Below are 17,669 nucleotides of genomic sequence, written 5' to 3'. Positions count from 1 at the left end.
CCATTTATTAGTGTCCCCTTTAATTTCTCTTAAGAGTGACTTGTAGTTTTCAGAGTATAGGTCTTTCACTTCTTTGGTTAGGTTTATTCCTAGGTATTTTATTCTTTTTGATGCAATGGTGAATGGAATTGTTTTCCTGATTTCTCTTTCTATTGATTCATTGTTAGTGTATAGGAAAGCTACAGATTTCTGTGTGTTAATTTTGTATCCTGCAACTTTGCTGTGTTCCGATATCAGTTCTAGTAGTTTTGGAGTGGATGGAGTCTTAAGGGTTTTTTATGTACAGTATCATATCATCTGCAAATAGTGACAGTTTAACTTCTTCTTTACCAATCTGGATTCCTTGTATTTCTTTGTTTTGTCTTATTGCCGTGGCTAGGACCTCCAATACTATGTTAAATAACAGTGGGGAGAGTGGGCATCCCTGTCTGGTTCCCGATCTCAGAGGAAATGCTTTCAGCTTCTCGCTGTTCAGTATAATGCTGGCTGTGGGTTTATCATATATGGCCTTTATTATGTTGAGGTACGTGCCGTCTATTCCCATTTTGATGAGAGTTTTTATCATGAATGGATGTTGAATTTTGTCAAATGCTTTTTCAGCATCTATGGAGATGATCATGTGGTTTTTGTCTTTCTTTTTGTTGATGTGGTGGATGATGTTGATGGATTTTCAAATGTTGTACCATCCTTGCATCCCTGGGATGAATCCCACTTGGTCATGGTGTATGATCCTTTTGATATACTGTTGAATTCTGTTTGCTAATATTTTATTGAGTATTTTCGCATCTACATTCATCAGGGATATTGGTCTGTAATTTTCTTTTTTGGTGGGGTCTTTGCCTGGTTTTGGTATTAGGATGATGTTGGCCTCATAGAATGAGTTTGGGAGTATTCCCTCTTCTTCTATTTTTTGGAACACTTTAAGAAGAATGGGTATTATGTCTTCTCTGTGTGTCTGATAAAATTCCGAGGTAAATCCGTCCGGCCCCGGGGTTTTGTTCTTGGGTAGTTTTTTGATTACTGTTTCAATTTCTTTGCTCGTAATTGGTTTGTTTAACTTTTGTGTTTCTTCCTTGGTCAGTCTTGGGAGGTTGTATTTTTCTAGGAAGTTGTCCATTTCTTCTAGGTTTTCCAGCTTGTTGGCATATAGGTTTTCATAGTAGTCTTTAATAATTCTTTGTATTTCTGTGGGGTCTGTCGTGATTTTTCCATTCTCATTTCTGATTATGTTGATTTGTGTTGATTCTCTTTTTCTCTTAATAAGTTGGGCTAGAGGCTTATCTATTTTGTTTATTTTCTCAAAGAACCAGCTCTTGGTTTCGTTGATTTTTGCTATTGTTTTATTCTTCTCAATTTTGTTTATTTCTTCTCTAATCTTTTTTATGTCCCTCCTTCTGCTGACTTTAGGCCTCATTTGTTCTTCTTTTTCCAGTTTCGATATTTGTGATGTTAGACTATTCATTTGGGATTGTTCTTCCTTCTTCAAGTGTTCCTGGATTGCTATATACTCTCCTCTTAAGACTGCTTTCGCTGTGTCCCACAGAAGTTGGGGCTTAGTGTTGTTGTTATTTGTTTCTATATATTCCTTGATCTCTATTTTGATTTGTTCATTGATCCATTGATTATTTAGTAGCATGTTGTTAAGCCTCCATGTGTTTGTGAGCCTTTTTGTTTTCTTTGTAGAATTTATTTCTACTTTCATACCTTTGTGGTCTGAAAAATTGGTTGGTAGAATTTCAATATTGTGGAATTTACTGAGGCTCTTTTTGTGAGCTAGTATGTGGTCTATTCTGGAGAATGTTCCATGTGCACTTGAAAAGAATGTATATCCTGTTGCTTTTGGATGTAGAGTTCTATAGATGTCTATTAGGTCCATCTGTTCTAGTGTGTTGTTGAGTGCCTGTGTGTCCTTACTTATTTTCTGCCCGGTGGATCTATCCTTTGGGGTGAGTGGTATGTTGAAGTCTCCTAAAATGAATGCATTGCAGTCTATTTCCCTCTTTAGTTCTGTTAGTATTTGCTTAACATATGCTGGTGATCCTGTATTGGGTACATATATATTTAGAATGGTTATATCCTCTTGTTGGACTGAGCCCTTTATCATTATGTAGTATCCTTCTTTATCTCTTGTTACTTTCTTTGTTTTGAAGTCTATTTTGTCTGATATTAGTACTGCAACCCCTGCTTTCTTCTCACTGTTGTTTGCCTGAAATATGTTTTTCCATCCCTTGGCTTTTAGTCTATGCTTGTCTTTGGGTTTAAGGTGAGTTTCTTGTAAGCAGCATATAGATGGGTCTTGCTTTTTTATCCATTCTATTACTCTGTGTCTTTTTATTGGTGCATTAAGTCCATTTACATTTAGGGTGACTATTGAGAGATATGTACTTATTGCCATTGCAGGCTTTAGATTCGTGGTTACCAAAGGTTCAAGGTTAGCTTCTTTAGTATCTTACTGCCTAACTTAGCTCACTTATTGATCTGTTATATACACTGTCTGGAGATTCTTTTCTTCTCTCCCTTCTTATTCCTCCTCCTCTATTCTTCATATGTTGTGTGTTTTGTTCTGTGCTCTTTTTAGGAGTGCTCCCATCTAGAGCAGTCCCTGTAGGATGCCCTGTAGAGATGGTTTGTGGGAAGCAAAATCCCTCAGCCTTTGCTTGTCTGGGAATTGTTTAATCCCGCCATCATATTTAAATGATAGTCGTGCTGGATACAGTATCCTTGGTTCAAGGCCCTTCTGTTTCATTGCATTAAGTATATCATGCCATTCTCTTCTGGCCTGTAGGGTTTCTGTTGAGAAGTCTGATGTTAGCCTGATGGGTTTTCCTTTATAGGTGACCTTTTTCTCTCTAGCTGCCTTTAAAACTCTTTCCTTGTCCTTGATCCTTGCCATTTTAATTACTATGTGTCTTGGTGTTGTCCTCCTTGGATCCTTTCTGTTGGGGGTTCTGTGTACTTCCATGGTCTGTTCGATTATTTCCTCCCCCAGTTTGGGGAAGTTTTCAGCAATTATTTCTTCAAAGAGACTTTCTATCCCTTTTCCTTTTTCTTCTTCTTCTGGTACCCCTATAATACGAATGTTATTCCTTTTGGTTTGGTCACATAATTCTCTTAGTGTTGTTTCATTCCTGGAGATCCTTTTATCTCTCTCTATGTCAGCTTCTATACATTCCTGCTCTCTGGCTTCTATTCCTTCAATGGCCTCTTGCATCTTATCCATTCCGCTTATAAATCCTTCCAGGGATTGTTTCACTTCTGTGATCTCCTTCCTGACATCTGTGATCTCCCTCCGGACTTCATCCTATTGCTCTTGCATTTTTGTCTGCATCTCATCCCATTGCTCTTGCCTTTTTCTCTCTGCATCTCTGTCAGCATGTTCATGATTTTTATTTTGAATTCTTTTTCAGGAGGACTGGTTATGTCTGTCTCCTTCTCAGGTGTTGTCTCTGTGATCTTTGTCTGCTGTAGTTTTGCCTTTTAATGGTGATAGAGATAGTTTGCAGACCTGGTATGAGTGACCGCTGGAAGAGCTTCCCTTCTTGTTGGTTTGTGGCCTTCCTCTCCTGGGAGAATAGCGACCTCTAGTGGCTTATGCTTGTCAGCTGTGTGCTGACAGGGCTTCTGCTACCTGCCCGTTTGCTATGGAGTTTATCTCCGCTATTGCTGTGTGCATGGCCTGGCTGGGGCCGCTCCTCCAAAATGGTGGAGCCCTGTTGGAGGGGGAGTGGCCGGGAGGCTATTTTTCTCCGTAAGGGGCCTCTGTGCTCCCTGCTGCCCAGGGGGTTAGAGTGCCCAGAGATCCCCAGATTCCCTGCCTCTGGTCTAAGTGTCCTGTCCTGCCCCTTTAAGACTTCCCCAAAGCACTCTCCAAACCAAAACAACAACAGCAACAATGAGAGAGGGAACAGGAAAAAAAAAAAAAAAAAGGAAAAAACATGCGATTTTTTTTTTTTTTTTCCTCAGGCACCGGTCCCAGGCACCCACTCACTAGTCCTGCTGCCCTGCCTCCCTAGCACTGGGGTCCCTGTCCCTTCAAGGCTTCCAAAAAGCACCCGCCCACCGGTCCCGCAGGGAAAAACACGCGATATTCTTTGTCTTCAGGCGCCGGTCCCAGGCACCCGCTCACCAGTCCTGCTGCTCTGCCTCCCTAGCACCGGGGTCCCTGTCCCTTTAAGGCTTCCAAAAAGCACTCGCCAAAAAGAGAAAAAAAAAAGGGGAAAAACGCGCGATTTCCTCCGTCTTCAGGCACCGGTCTCAGGCACCCGCCCACCGGTCCCGCAGGGAAAAACGCACGATATTCTTTGTCCTCAGGTGCCGGTCCCAGGCACCCACTCACCGGTCCTGCTGCTCTGCCTCCCTAGCACCAGGGTCCCTGCCCCTTTAAGGCTTCCAAAAAGCACTCGCCAAAAAGAGAAAAAAAAAGGGGGGAAATGCGTGATTTCCTCCGTCCTCAGGCGCCCATCTCAGGCACCCGCCCTCCGGTCCCGCAGGGAAAAACACAGGATAGTCTTTGTCCTCAGGCACTGGTCTCAGGCACCCGCTCACCAGTCCTGCCGCCCTGCCTCCCTAGCACCGGGGTCCCTGTCCCTTTAAGGCTTCCAAAAAGCACTCGCCAAAAAGAGAAAAAAAAAAAAGGGGGGGGAAATGCGCGATTTCCTCCGTCCTCAGGCGCTGGTCCCAGGCACTGCTCACCGGTCTCGCCGCCCTGCCTCCCTAGCAACGGGGCGCGGTCCCTTAAAAAAAAAAAACCTCTCCGGTTTCTTTCCACCTGCCTGGAGCCGGTGGGGAGGGGCCCTCGGGTCCCGCCGGGCCGGGGCTTGTTTCTTACCCCCTTCGCAAGGTGCTGGGTTCTTCGTGGTCTGGATGTTATCCTGTGTCCTCTGGTCCCTATTTTAGGAAGAGTTTTGTTTGTTATATTTTCATAGCTCTATGTATTTTTGGGAGGAGATTTCCACGCTCTACTCACGCCGCCATCTTGGCTCCGCCTCCTCTATTTTTAGATTTTTGAGGAACCTCCGTATTGCTTTCCACAATGGTTGAACTAATTTACATTCCCACCAACAGTGTAGGAGGGTTCCCCTTTCTCCACAATCTCGCCAACATTTGTTGTTGTTTGTCTTTTGGATGGTGGCAATCCTAACTAGTGTGAGGTGATATCTCATTGTGGTTTTAATTTTCATTATCTGATGACTAGCAATGTGGAGCATCTTTTCATGTGTCTGCTGGCCATCTGTATTTCTTCTTTGGAGAAGTGTCTGTTCAGCTCCTCTGACCATTTTTTTATTGGATTATTTGCTTTTTGTTTGTTGAGGTGCATGAGCTCTTTATATATTTTGGATGTCAACCCTTTATTGTATCTGGATATTCTCCCATACTGTAGGATGTCTTTTTGTTCTATTGGTGGCGTCCTTTGCTGTACAGAAGCTTTTCAACTTGATATAGTCCCACTTGTTCATTTTTGCGTTTGTTTCCCTTGCCCAAGGAGATATGTTCATGAAGAAGTTGTTCATGTTTATGTCCAAGAGATTTTTGCCTATGTTTTTTTCTAAGAGTTGTATGGTTTCATGACTTACATTCAGGTCTTTGATCCATTTCGAATTTACTTTTGTATATGGGGTGAGACGATGATCCAGTTTCATTCTCTTACATGTAGTTGTCCAGTTTTGCCAACATCAGCTGTTGCAGAGGCTGTCATTTCCCCATTGTATGTCCATGGCTCCTTTATCATATATTAATTGACCATATATGTTTGGGTTAATGTCTGGAGTCTCTAATCTCCACTGGTCTGTGGGTCTGTTCTTGTACCAGTACCAAATTGTCTTGATTACTGTCGCTTTGTAGTAGAGTTTGAAGTTGGGAAGCGAGATCCCCCCTGCTTTATTCTTCCTTCTCAGGATTGCTTTGGCTATTCGAGGTCTTTTGTGGTTCCATATGAATTTTAAAACTATTTGTTCCAGTTCATTGAAGAATGCTGTTGGTATATTGATAGAGATTGCATGGAATCTGTAGATTGCTTTAGGCAGGATGGCCATTTTGACAACATTAATTCTTTGTAGCCAAGAGCATGGGATGAGTTTTCATTTGTTAGTGTCCTCTTTAATTTCTCTTAAGAGCATCTTGTAGTTTTCAGGGTATAGGTCTTTTACTTCCTTGGTTAGGTTTATTCCTAGGTATTTTATTCTTTTTGATGCAATGGTGAATGGAATTTTTTTCCTGATTTCTCTTTCTGCTAGTTCACCGTTAGTGTATAGGAAAGCAACAGATTTCTGTGGATTAATTTTGCATCCTGCAACTTTGCTGAACTCCGATATTTGTTCTAGTAGTTTTGGAGTGAATTCTTTAGGGTTTTTTATGTACAATATCATGTCATTTGCAAATAGTGACAGTTTGACTTCTTCTTTACCAATCTGGATGCCTTGTATTTCTTTGTTTTGTCTAATTGCCATGACTAGAACCTCCAGTACTATGTTGAATAACAGTGGGGAGAGTGGGCATCCATGACTTGTTCCCAATCTTAGAGGAAAGCTTTCAGCTTCTTGCTGTTAAGTATGATGTTGGCTGTGGGTTTGTCATATATGGCCTTTACTATGTTGAGGTACTTGCCCTCTATACCCATTTTGTTGAGAGTTTTTATCATGAATGGATGTTGAATTTTGTCAAATGCTTTTTCAGCATCTATGGAGATGATCATGTGGTTTTTGTCCTTCTTTTTGTTGATGTGGTGGATGATGTTGATGGATTTTCGAATGTTGTACCATCCTTGCATCCCTGAGATGTATCCCACTTGATTATGGTATATGATCTTCTTGATGTATTTTTCAATTTGGTTTGCTAATATTTTGTTGAGTATTTTTGTATCTATGTTCATCAGGGATATTGGTCTGTAATTTTCTTTTTTGGTGGTGTTTTTTCCTGGTTTTGGTATTAGAGTGATGCTGGCTTCATACGATGAGTTTGGAAGTATTCCCTCCTCTTCTATTTTTTGAAAAACTTTAAGGAGAATGGGTATTATGTCTTCTCTATAGGTCTGATAAAATTCACTGTGAATCCATCTGGCCCTGGGGGTTTTGTTCTTGGATAGTTTTTTGATTACCGCTTCAATTTTGTTGCTGGTAATTGGTCTGTTTAGATTTTCTGTTTCTTCCTGGGTCAGTCTTGTAAGGTTGTATTTTTCTAGGAAGTTGTCCATTTCTTGTAGGTTTTCCAGTTTGTTAGCATATAGATTCTCATAGTATTCTCTAAAAATTCTTTGTATTTCTGTGGGGTCTGCATGGTATTTCCTTTCTCATTTCTAATTCTGTTGATGTATGTAGATTCTCTTTTTCTCTTAATAAGTCTGGCTAGAGGCTTATCTATTTTGTTTATTTTCTCAAAGTACCAGCTGTTGGTTTCACTGATTTTTTCATTTGTTTTATTCTTCTCAATTTTATTTATTTCTTCTCTGATTTTTATGTCCCTCCTTCTGCTGACTTTGAGCCTCATTTGTTCTTCTTTTACCAATCTCAATAATTGTCACTTTTGGGATTGTTCTTCCTTCTTTAAATATGCCTGGATTGCTATATACTTCCCGCTTCAAACTTCCTTTGCTGCATCCCACAGAAGTTGGGGCTTTGTGCTGTTGTTGTCATTTGTCTCCATAATTGCTTGATCTCTATTTTAATTTGGTCATTGATCCACTGATTATTTAGGAGCATGTTGTTAAGCTTCCATGTGTTTGTGAGCCTTTTTTTTGTACAATTTATTTCTAGTTTTATACCTTTGTGGTCTGAGAAGTTGGTTGGTAGCATTTCGATCTTTTTGAATTTATTGAGGCTCTTTTTGTGGCCTAGTATGTGGTCTATTCTGGAGAATGTTCCATATGCACTTAAGAAGAATGTGTATCCTGCTGCTTTTGCGTGTAGAGTTCTGTAGATGTCTATTAGGTCCATCTGTTCTAGTGTGTTGTTCAGTGCCTCTGTGTCCTTACCTATTTTCTGTTTGGTGGATCTGTCCTTTGAAGTGAGTGGTGTGTTGAAGTCTCCTAGAACGAATGCATTATATTCTATTTCCTCCTTTACTTCTGTTAGTATTTGTTTCACATATGGTGGTGCTCCTGTATTGGGTGCATATATATTTATAATGGTTATATCCTCTTGTTGGACTGACCCCTTTATCATTATGTAGTATCCTTCTTTATCTCTTGTTACTTTCTTTGGTTTGAAGTCTACTTTGTCTGATACAAGTACTGGAACATCTGCTTTTTTCTCCCTATTGTTTGCATGAAATTTTTTTCCATCCCTTGACTTTTAGTCTGTGTATGTCTTTGGGTTTGAGGTGAGTCTCTTGTAAGCAGCATATAGGTGGGTCTTGCTTTTTTATCCATTCTGTTACTCTGTGTCTTTTGTTTGGTGCATTCAGTCCATTTACATTTAGAGTGATTATTGAAAGATATGTACTTATTGCCATTGCAGTCTTTAGATTCATTGTTACCAAAGGTTCAAGGGTAGCTTCTTTACTATCTAATCGTCTAACTTGACTCGCTTATTAAGCTATTGTAAACACAGTCTGATGATTCTTTATTTCTCTCCCTTCTTATTCCTCCTCCTCCATTCTTTATATGTTAGGTATTTTAATCTGGACTCTTTTGTGTTTCCTTTGACTGCTTTTGTGCATAGTTGATTTTATTTTTTGCCTTTAGTTAGTATTTTGTTGGTCTAATTTCTGTGGTGTGATTTTATTTTCTCTGGTGACATCTATTTAGCCTTAGGAATGCTTCCATCTAGAGCAGTCCCTTTAAAATATCCTGTAGAGGTGGTTTGTGGGAGGCAAATTCCCTCACCTTTTGCTTGTCTGGGAATTGTTTAATCCCTCCTTCATATTTAAATGGTAATCATGCTGGATACAGTATTCTTGGTTCAAGGCCCTTCTGTTTCACTGCATTAAATATATCATGCCATTCTCTTCTGGCCTGTAAGGTTTCTGTTGAGAAGTCTGATGATAGCCTGATGGGTTTTCCTTTGTAGGTGACCTTTTTTTTCTCTCTGACTGCCTTTAATACTCTGTCTTTGTCTTTGATCTTTGCCATTTTAGTTATTATATGTCTTGGTGTTGTCCTCCTTGGGTCCCTTGTGTTGGGAGATCTGTGGGCTTTCATGGTCTGAGAGACTATTTCCTTCCCCAGTTTGTGGAAGTTTTCAGCAATTATTTCTTCAAAGACACTTTTTGTCCCTTTCTCTCTCTCTTCTTCTGGTACCCTCATAATGCGAATATTGTTCTGTTTTGATTGGTCACACAGTTCTCTTAATATTGGTTCATTCCTGGAGATCCTTTTATCTCTCTCTGTCAGTTTCTGTGTATTCCTGTTCTCTGATTTCTGTTCCATTAACGGCCTCTTGCACCTCATCCAGTCTGCTCTTCAGTCCTCCAGAGATTGTTTTATTTCTGTATTCTCCTTCCCAAGTTGATCCTTTAGCTCTTGCATATTTCTCTGTAGGTCCATCAGCATGGTTATGACCCTTATTTTGAATTCTTTTTCAGGAAGATTGGTTCAATCTATCTCTCCAGGCTCTCTCTCAGAGGTTGTCTGGGTGATTCTGGACTTCTCCGCTGTCTGTGCCAGTTACCCACACACTGGGAGCAGGCTCCTGGTTAATTTCCTGAGCTGTGGTGGGCAGGGCAGCCCAGAGCCCTGAGGGAGAGGCAGGTGCACCAGGTGTGCTCTGCTGCTTAAATGGTGCCCCTTTGCACCCTGCCCTGGCTTCCTCTGCCTGTGCTGGGCAGCTGCTCACCGGCAGTGGCTTTTGGATCTGGCCCGGGCGGCTACACGCTGGGAAGAGGCTCTGGGCAGCTGCTGGAGGCGCGGCCGCTCCCAGGCTGCTCTGCTGGGGCTGCGCAGGAGGAGGAATGAACGGTAGGCTGTTTATCGCTGTGAGGGGCTTCAGAGCTGCGCTGCCTCCCAGGGTGCTGGGGTGCCTGGAGTTCCTCAGTATTCCCAGCCTGCTGGGCCAAGTATGCCAGGACGATTCCATCTAGCTGTGAAGCTCCTGTCCCTTTAAGACTTTCAAAAAGCACTCGCTTTTCTTTTGTCCCATGGGAGCTGGCTGTGGGGAGTTGCTCACAGATTTAATTTTTCAGTTTACCTAATATCCAGCACACGGTGCATTGTGTGTCTGTGCTCCTGGTGCAGATGACTAGGGCTGGGTATTTAGCAGTCCTGGGCTCCCTCTCCCTCCCCGCTCCGACTCCTTTCATCCAGCCGGTGAGCTGAGGTGGAGGTAGCACTCAGGTCCCCCCGGGCCGCAGTTTGTATCTTACCCCCTTCGTGAGAAGCTGAGTTCTTGCAGATGTAGATGTAGCCTGGCTGTTGTACTGTATCCTATCGTCTCTCTGTTAGGCGTAATTTTATTTGTTGTACTTTCAAAAATATATATGGTTTTGGGAGGAGATTTCCACTGCCCTACTCACGCTGCCATCTTCCCAAAATCAAGTTCTTTTCTTTTTTACTTGTTTTTCTTTCAAGAAGGGAACAAATCTATAGAAAACCCCATGGTAAATTGGTGCCTTCAGTTAGAAGTCAGGAGGTCCCCTCCAAATCTGTGCTTGCCCTCACCCAGCTTGGGTTCCTCAGCCTCCCTCCCTCCGTGAGTGGGTCCCTGCCTCCCTCATTAACGGCCTCCTGGGGGCTCCTGATTCTTCTTGTCCATCATACCCACTGTGGCCATCTCCAGCGTGCTCAGCCTGGGCCAGCACACAGAGTGAGCTAGTTCAGCAATCCCTGACCCTCCTGATGACCTGCCCCACCTCTCCCTTTTTGCTCCTCCCATCTCACCACTCCTTTCTAGAGCATCGAATTGCTGCTTCTGCTGAAGGGGCCTGGCGAGATTCCCGAGAAAAAAATCATGTAAAGGCGCCTGCCAAACAGCTTCACCAGAAGTTTACACTCCTCAGCATCAGCTGGGCTTTTGCTCCTGCTTCAGACTCTCTTTGTTCATCTTGTATAGGTTTCCTAACACATCCACCACAGTGGCCAATCCACAACTCTCCCTTGGTCTTGCTTCCTAATTCCCCAGAAAATTGAGGCCATCCCACGTGAATTTCCTTGGTTTCCCTCTTCCCGACTTCTAAGTCCTGTCTTTGTGTAGCCTAATGATGTCTGCCATCATTTCTGTGTCTGAGCATGTGGAATTCTTCCTTGCTGCCAGACTCCCATGCTCTCCGCCCCAACCCTCTTCCCTCCTCTCTGGGACCCTCCTTGATAGATTTATCCCAGGCTCTTATATATGCAGTATCTCCCCCTTGCTCTCAAGCATTTCTCTCCTCTCCTTTTTCTGAACCACCTGCCTTCAGGCTATTGCCCTGTGGTCTTCCTTCTCATAGACACACTTAGATTGTGGGTTCAGTTTCTTGCCATGAGTCTTATCCCCACCCCAATCCATTCAGTATGCTGAGCTCCTATGATGTAGAAATGCAACTCCAACCATGTCTTTCACATGCATAAAATACTTATATGACTTCTTTTTTAAAAAATTATTTTATTTGCCTTTTAAATAACAGCTTTAACTAGGTATGATTTATATATTGGACAATCCACCCATTTAAAGTGCACAATTCAGTAGTTTTTAGTATGTTCACAGAGTTGTGCCACAATTAGCACAGTTAATTTTAGAATATTTACATCACCCCCAAAAAAAGCCCTGTAGCCTTTAACCATGACCCTCCAGTTCCTTCATCCCCCAAGCCCCCAATAATCAATCAACTTTCTGTTTCTATGGATTTGCTTATTCTGGACATCTTGTATGAATGGAATCACATAGTATGTGGTCTTTCTGTGATGGCTTCTTTCACTTAGCATAGTGTTTTCAAGGGTTATCCCGGCTGTAGCACAGTGACTGCCATTTGCTCTTTGGTTAAACATCAAATCCCTGATGTATCTGTAAGCCCTGCATTACGTGATTCCTCTGCACCTGTCTAGTCTGATTTCTCACTGCTCACTACCTTGTACTTTTGCTTCAGCTGAATGGAACTTCTCAAATGTGCCCCTGTGTTCCTTTCCTGAACCCCCCTCCCTTGCCCTTCATTTTGCCTGGAAAACTCATGTCCTTTCGGTCCCCTTCATTCATGGACTCCGTGTGCTTTGGTAAGTTTGCTCTGACCCTCCGTGTCTTCCCATGTGCTGCCAGCATCCTCTGCGCTTATGTGACCACAGTATTTGGTGGACTGGCTGCATTTGCCACTGACTTGTCTGTGTCCCCGCTGGACTGTGACTCCAGGAAGCCACATCAGCCTCTACCCCCATGCTCGACACTTGGGTGCTCCCGGAGACCTGAGCCCTGGACCTCCTTGGAGAGAAATCGAGTCTGGCCTTTTCCTCCTCTTAATGGTCTGGGATCTGTCCTCACCACTCCCTGAACTCTCTTGAAGGTCACCAGCCCCTTTTTGGTTTGGCCTCCTTTGCCTTAATCTCACTGTAGCATTTGCCACTGTGACCTGACACTGCCTTTATGCTTCCCCTGCTTATGCAACTCTCTTTCCTTCTCTCCTGTGGCTCCTGGTCCTCCTCCAAGCCCTTGCAGATGGGTCTGCTCTAGTTCTGCGTTCAGACTTCTCTCTCTGCTCTGTCTTCCGCTCCTGCAGCTCCACCTGTCACCTGCGTGTGAGTAAATGATTACCAGTCTGTCGGTGTCACTTGGATCCCTTTCCTGAGTCTCACATGTGTTTCCAGCCATGCGATTGACATCCTCACCTACATATATTTCCAGTGCCTTAAAACTCACAGTCGTCTTGTCATGGGTCCCTGTGCACGTTTGAGCCCTGAGAATGCTGAGTCCCTCCCACCTGGCTGACTCTCAACAGCATCTCACGCAGTCTTCCCACCTCATCCCTCCCCACTGAGCACTTGTATTCAGTCCAGTTTGTATACACATTGAATATCACTGCTATCAGATAATTTTTCTAAAGCACAGTTCTGGCCATTTTTTTTTCTCAGGGCTTCCCTTTACTTACTAAATTGACTTGGAAGTCCTCTACTGGTGTCCAGAAACCTGTAAAAAGGGCTTCAGCTACCTTTTCAACCATTCCTTTCATTCCTCATCTGCAGACCCAAGCCCCCACTCGTCTTGCACACTCTATGCCTGTGTTGTACAATACAGTGCCATTAGCCACCAGCAGCTATTTAAACTTAAACTAATGCAAATTAAATAAAATTTGAAATGCAGTTGCTCAGAGCACATTTCATGTGCTCAGTAACCACATGTGGTTGGTGGCTGCCTACTGGGCAGCACGCCTAACATTGCCACCATTGAAATGTTCTTTAGGACAATGCAGGGTCTGTACTATTTGTTTCCTTTCCTTCTGGCTCAACTATCCCACTATTGTCTCCTCCCCTCCTTGCCATCTCTACCTGGAAATACCTTCTCCCTCTACCAAGGCTGCCCACCTCATTTCCCCCATTCTTCTGACCTTTCCTTTCTTAATGAGATGCCCACTCTCCTTAGAGCCTCAGTAGTGTTTTATCTGCATTTCCTTTTTGAAAGGAAAAGCTGCCTAGGAGCTCTTTTCTTTCAAATCATCAGCCAGGTCTTTCTCCTTTCCTTTCTTTTCAAGTGTAGAAGCCTTCTGGGCCTGATCGGTTGCAGATTCACTCGCTGTATCCACTTAGGTCCTTACTCATGTCCAGTACTGAATGGGAAGACTTTGAGGTAGAGACTGCATCAGTGATCTTATTCTATGCACAATACAGTGGGATTGCTGAATTGGAGACCTAGAAAAGAAAATGGTTCTCTAATTTCTGTAGTCAGTAAGGCCGGTCAGTGTCTTGCCATTCTTCTTTTTTCCTTCCTTCTGCAATCACACAGGCCTCTTCTGTGAGACCAGGCACAAAGTACGGCCCCTGTCCTCTGCTTGCCTGTGCAGGTGCCCATGGGCAGCACATTCTAGCTCAGAGCCAGCCTTGCTGGCATCAGTGCCAACGAGGGTGACTGGCTGCAGAATACAAATGCGATCCTCCAGCCAGGGCAGTGGGTCAGCACGTAGGAGATGGAATTTTGGGAAGGGAATAATGGATGGACAACTGAGGAGCAGGCAAGGCTGCAAACTACAGACCTCAGAGAACTGACCCCAGGAGAAATGACTGGAATGATAAAGGGCTTAGATTTACATTGTTTACACAATGTAGAGCTTACATCTGTTCACAGCTAGACCCTGGCGGAACTTTCTGGGTGGCTGTATGTGTCAGCGTGGCTTTTCACTTAGTCCAAAGTCATCTGCCGTGAAGGAGAGGATCTCACCCAAAACATTGGCCAGCGCATTTTCATATACCTTAGGGATATTCAGATTCTAGCCTCTTTCCTCTGGTTTAGCTGCCCTGGGGAACTAAAGAAGTTGCTGGTTATCTGCTGATTGACTGGGGGAATGTCCTGAGGCTGTGAGTATGTGTGTCTATGCTTGTGAGCTCTGTAATGGGTTGGAAACATAAGCCATTAGACTGGGTTGACAGATTCTTTGTCTTTCCAGGCTTGTTTTGCAGAGGGAGAAGCACTTCCATTATCTGAAAAGAGGCCTTCGACAGCTGACAGATGCCTATGAGGTAAATATACTGCCTAGGAGCTCTTTCTTTCAAATCATCAACCATGTCTTTTTCCTTTCTTTTCTTTTCAAGTGTAGAAGCCTTCTGGGCCTGACCTGTTGCAGAATCACTCCCCGTGCAGCATGGCCGTGGCAGGCACCGGGTGCACGGCCCCAGGACCTGCAGAGCTAGGACTGCCACTCCTGACAGGGCAGAACCAGAGCTCCTCCAGCCTTGCCTTCCCTCAGAGCTTGTGGAGCTGCTGAGGTGGGGTGGGGCTTGCTTTCCCCATCAAATCATGTGCTTTCTTCCAGACACCTAAAGTCAGTTACCTATTCATCCCTAACCCTTTGCCCTATAAACTGATCTAATCCCTGTGCTGGCCAAAGGATCAGGATATAAATCCCAGAGAGTACTTCTACAGTTCACACTATAAAATGCCCACACTTAGCATGCATTTTAAATTCTGTTCCTGGGAGCTCCAGGGTGCCACAGAGGGCCTCCAGGGAGGGTGGTGCTGGTGGAGGAGGCAAGGGGTGTTAGGAATGGGATCGAGTGGCAGGCAGACGTGAGTGTGAATGGGAGGCCCTGATCTTTCTGCCCCACTTTACAGTGAGCAGCCCAGCTTCAATGTACTTTTTTATTTGGGGTTCTACATTCGATTATTTACATTAGGGATTGGCTACCTCAAATGCCTGTAGACCCAAGCTGGTAGCAAAATAAGAGGAGTGGGCCAGAGGGAGACTGAGGCAAACTGGAGGCCCCTTGCTTTCACTCTGCTCCTGCCAGCTGTGGCCATCCTTGAATTCAGACCCAGGGTTGACAGATTGCTATATATATTTTTTAATGAAGCCAGAAATCCAGATATCTTTGTGAATCTCCCAATGCTTAAATGCTGCAGCCAATTCCAGTTAAACAAACAAAACACTGCAGGAAACAAGACAGGCACATCCACAGGCTAGATTTGGCCTTGGGCTTGGAGTTTTCAATCCTTGACCAAGTTCTTCATAGTGACGGTCCAGTCAGCCTGGACACGGTTAATACCATGCCAGCTAAATTTTTAACATGGTAAAATTTTACTATGCATTATGTCATTTAACCCTCACCACTCCACAAGGTAGGTGAATCTCTATTTTTACAGATAAGGAAACAGGCAAAGCAGGATTAAGGAATTTTCTCAGAGGCTTATTGCTGTAAGAGGAGGGGCTGGGACTCAAACCCAGGGAGGCCCAATCCATAACGGTCTCCTCCCCCAAACCCCCATTCCCAAATGGCAAGCTAGCCTCAGCCTGGGAAGGTCAGCACATTTATGAAGAGGGCAGCTGGGGCCAATGGAAAGAGCACTGGATTAGGAGTCCAGAAACCTGAGTTCTTGTCTCAGCTCTGACATTTAATGTCATTGTCTTGTCCTTCCCCTGTGAAGGCACCTACCACTGCAGAACCCGTTCCCCATGCCAGCTTCCAGCCCAGGTCTGTTCCACAAGTCCCACCCTGGCCCTGGTGGGCCAGCCCTGGTTCACCCCCTGGAGCCCCAGCTTGGTGTGATATGTATGGGGCCTGGAGGTGTTAAAATTGAGTCCAGTGGCTGCCTACACCATCCCAAGGTCTGTGACCTGTCCCTAATCCCTAACAATATAGCCAAATGGGCACACTCATCCCCCCCCCTCTGCCCTCCCCCAAAAAGTAATTTGTTTGAAAAAGTTCACTCTCTGGATCATGTATATACTTGTAATCTATAGAGCTGAGGTAGTAATACTCCTGTCTGCCTACTCTGGAATGCTCAGTGCATGTTGATGGCTTACATTAGGATCAAGACCTGTTCACATGTCACTGGTGGAAGCCTTCTGCAGCCCCCCAGGCAGAATTAGTCAGTTCCTTTCCGTGTGCTCCCTCGGGACTCTGTTTCTGCTGTTAGAGCATTTGTCTCGGTACATGTATGCATGTGTTATGTTCCACCTCATTCCAGAAAGACGTAAGGTAACTTGTACTTCTGTATCTATTGCCCTCTTCCTCTACAGATAACCATACACATTTTATGTCCCGGGCATCTGAAGAACAGGAACTGAATTTTGTTCATATTCATGTCCCCCAGTATCTAATACAGTGCTTGGCACAAGTAGAAGTGTACGAAATATTTGTTGAATCAGTGAATGAGTTAATCCAGGAGATCCTGTTGAGATTAGCTGTTTCCTTGGGTTCACACTGAGAAAATAGCAGCACTTAGCTTCCTGGCATGTGAGAAGTTGTCTGCTCAGCCTTCCTTAGATGCCTGTCAGGGAAGGACCCCTTGGGTTCAAGGTTAACTTCTTTGTCCCATTGTTCTTTCCTCCCATCTGGTCATTTCAGTCCTGGCTAAGGCCACAAAGCAAAGCACCCGTCATTCACTTACTGCACATGGGGTGCCCTCCTCGGCCTTAGCAGGCTGCCGGGAGTGAGACAGACGTCGCCTTGTCAGCAGTGTCCTGGCGTGATTCTGAGTAAGGGGCGTGTTTTCTCCCCTGTCCCTCTCACAGTGTCTGGATGCCAGCCGCCCGTGGCTCTGCTACTGGATCCTGCACAGCCTGGAACTGCTGGATGAACCCAGCCCCCAGGTGGTGGCGACAGAGTGAGTCTGGCTTTGGGGGATTCAGGCTGTTCTCTGAAATTGTATTTTGAGTTTGGGGTTCTTTGTGTTCTGTTTATCTTTCTGTTTGATTTTGAATGAAAAGTGTAGAGCTACAGAGAAACCTTTGCCCTCCTCTTGACCTCCAGGAACTTCCTGAAACTCCCCCACTTCAGAAGCCTATTGTAAGCTCGTGGGTAGAACAAGACTTTGAACTCCCAAGAAATGGATTCTGGTTTCTTCTCTGGCCTTTTCTTTTGGCTCATGCTCTGGTCTTTGAGAAAAGTCTTCATCATCAGCTCCGGGAGACATGACTTTGCCAGGAAGTGCAGTATGCATTGGAATAGCTTCTGTGGGGAAGCGTGTGCCCACCCAGTGAACAGAAATGCCTTTGCCTTCCATAAACACCTCCACAGAAGTCCCTCCGGCAGTGCCTGGGAACAGTGTAGCTCTTGATGGCATTGAGTGTGTTACTGTGTTGGTGTGCATATACCATGACTCACCATTTTCTTCAACTTATGAGTT

The 17,669-nt window shown here is 44.2% G+C and overlaps 1 protein-coding gene across 1 annotated transcript in view; it reads left to right on the top strand.

Moving 5' to 3' along the window:
* FNTB (farnesyltransferase, CAAX box, subunit beta) overlaps positions 1-17,669 on the top strand; it is a 94,026-nt gene that overhangs the window by 42,329 nt on the left and 34,028 nt on the right. Inside the window, exons 3-4 of the mRNA XM_037006220.2 lie at positions 14,491-14,563; positions 17,056-17,147. Of these exons, the coding sequence (XP_036862115.1) occupies positions 14,491-14,563; positions 17,056-17,147 (165 nt within the window). The remainder of the gene's footprint in view (positions 1-14,490; positions 14,564-17,055; positions 17,148-17,669) is intronic.

Source organism: Manis javanica, chromosome 8 (assembly GCF_040802235.1).
Source record: "Manis javanica isolate MJ-LG chromosome 8, MJ_LKY, whole genome shotgun sequence".
In the NCBI taxonomy this organism is placed as follows: domain Eukaryota; kingdom Metazoa; phylum Chordata; class Mammalia; order Pholidota; family Manidae; genus Manis; species Manis javanica.
This window is presented reverse-complemented; position numbering and strand designations above follow the sequence as displayed.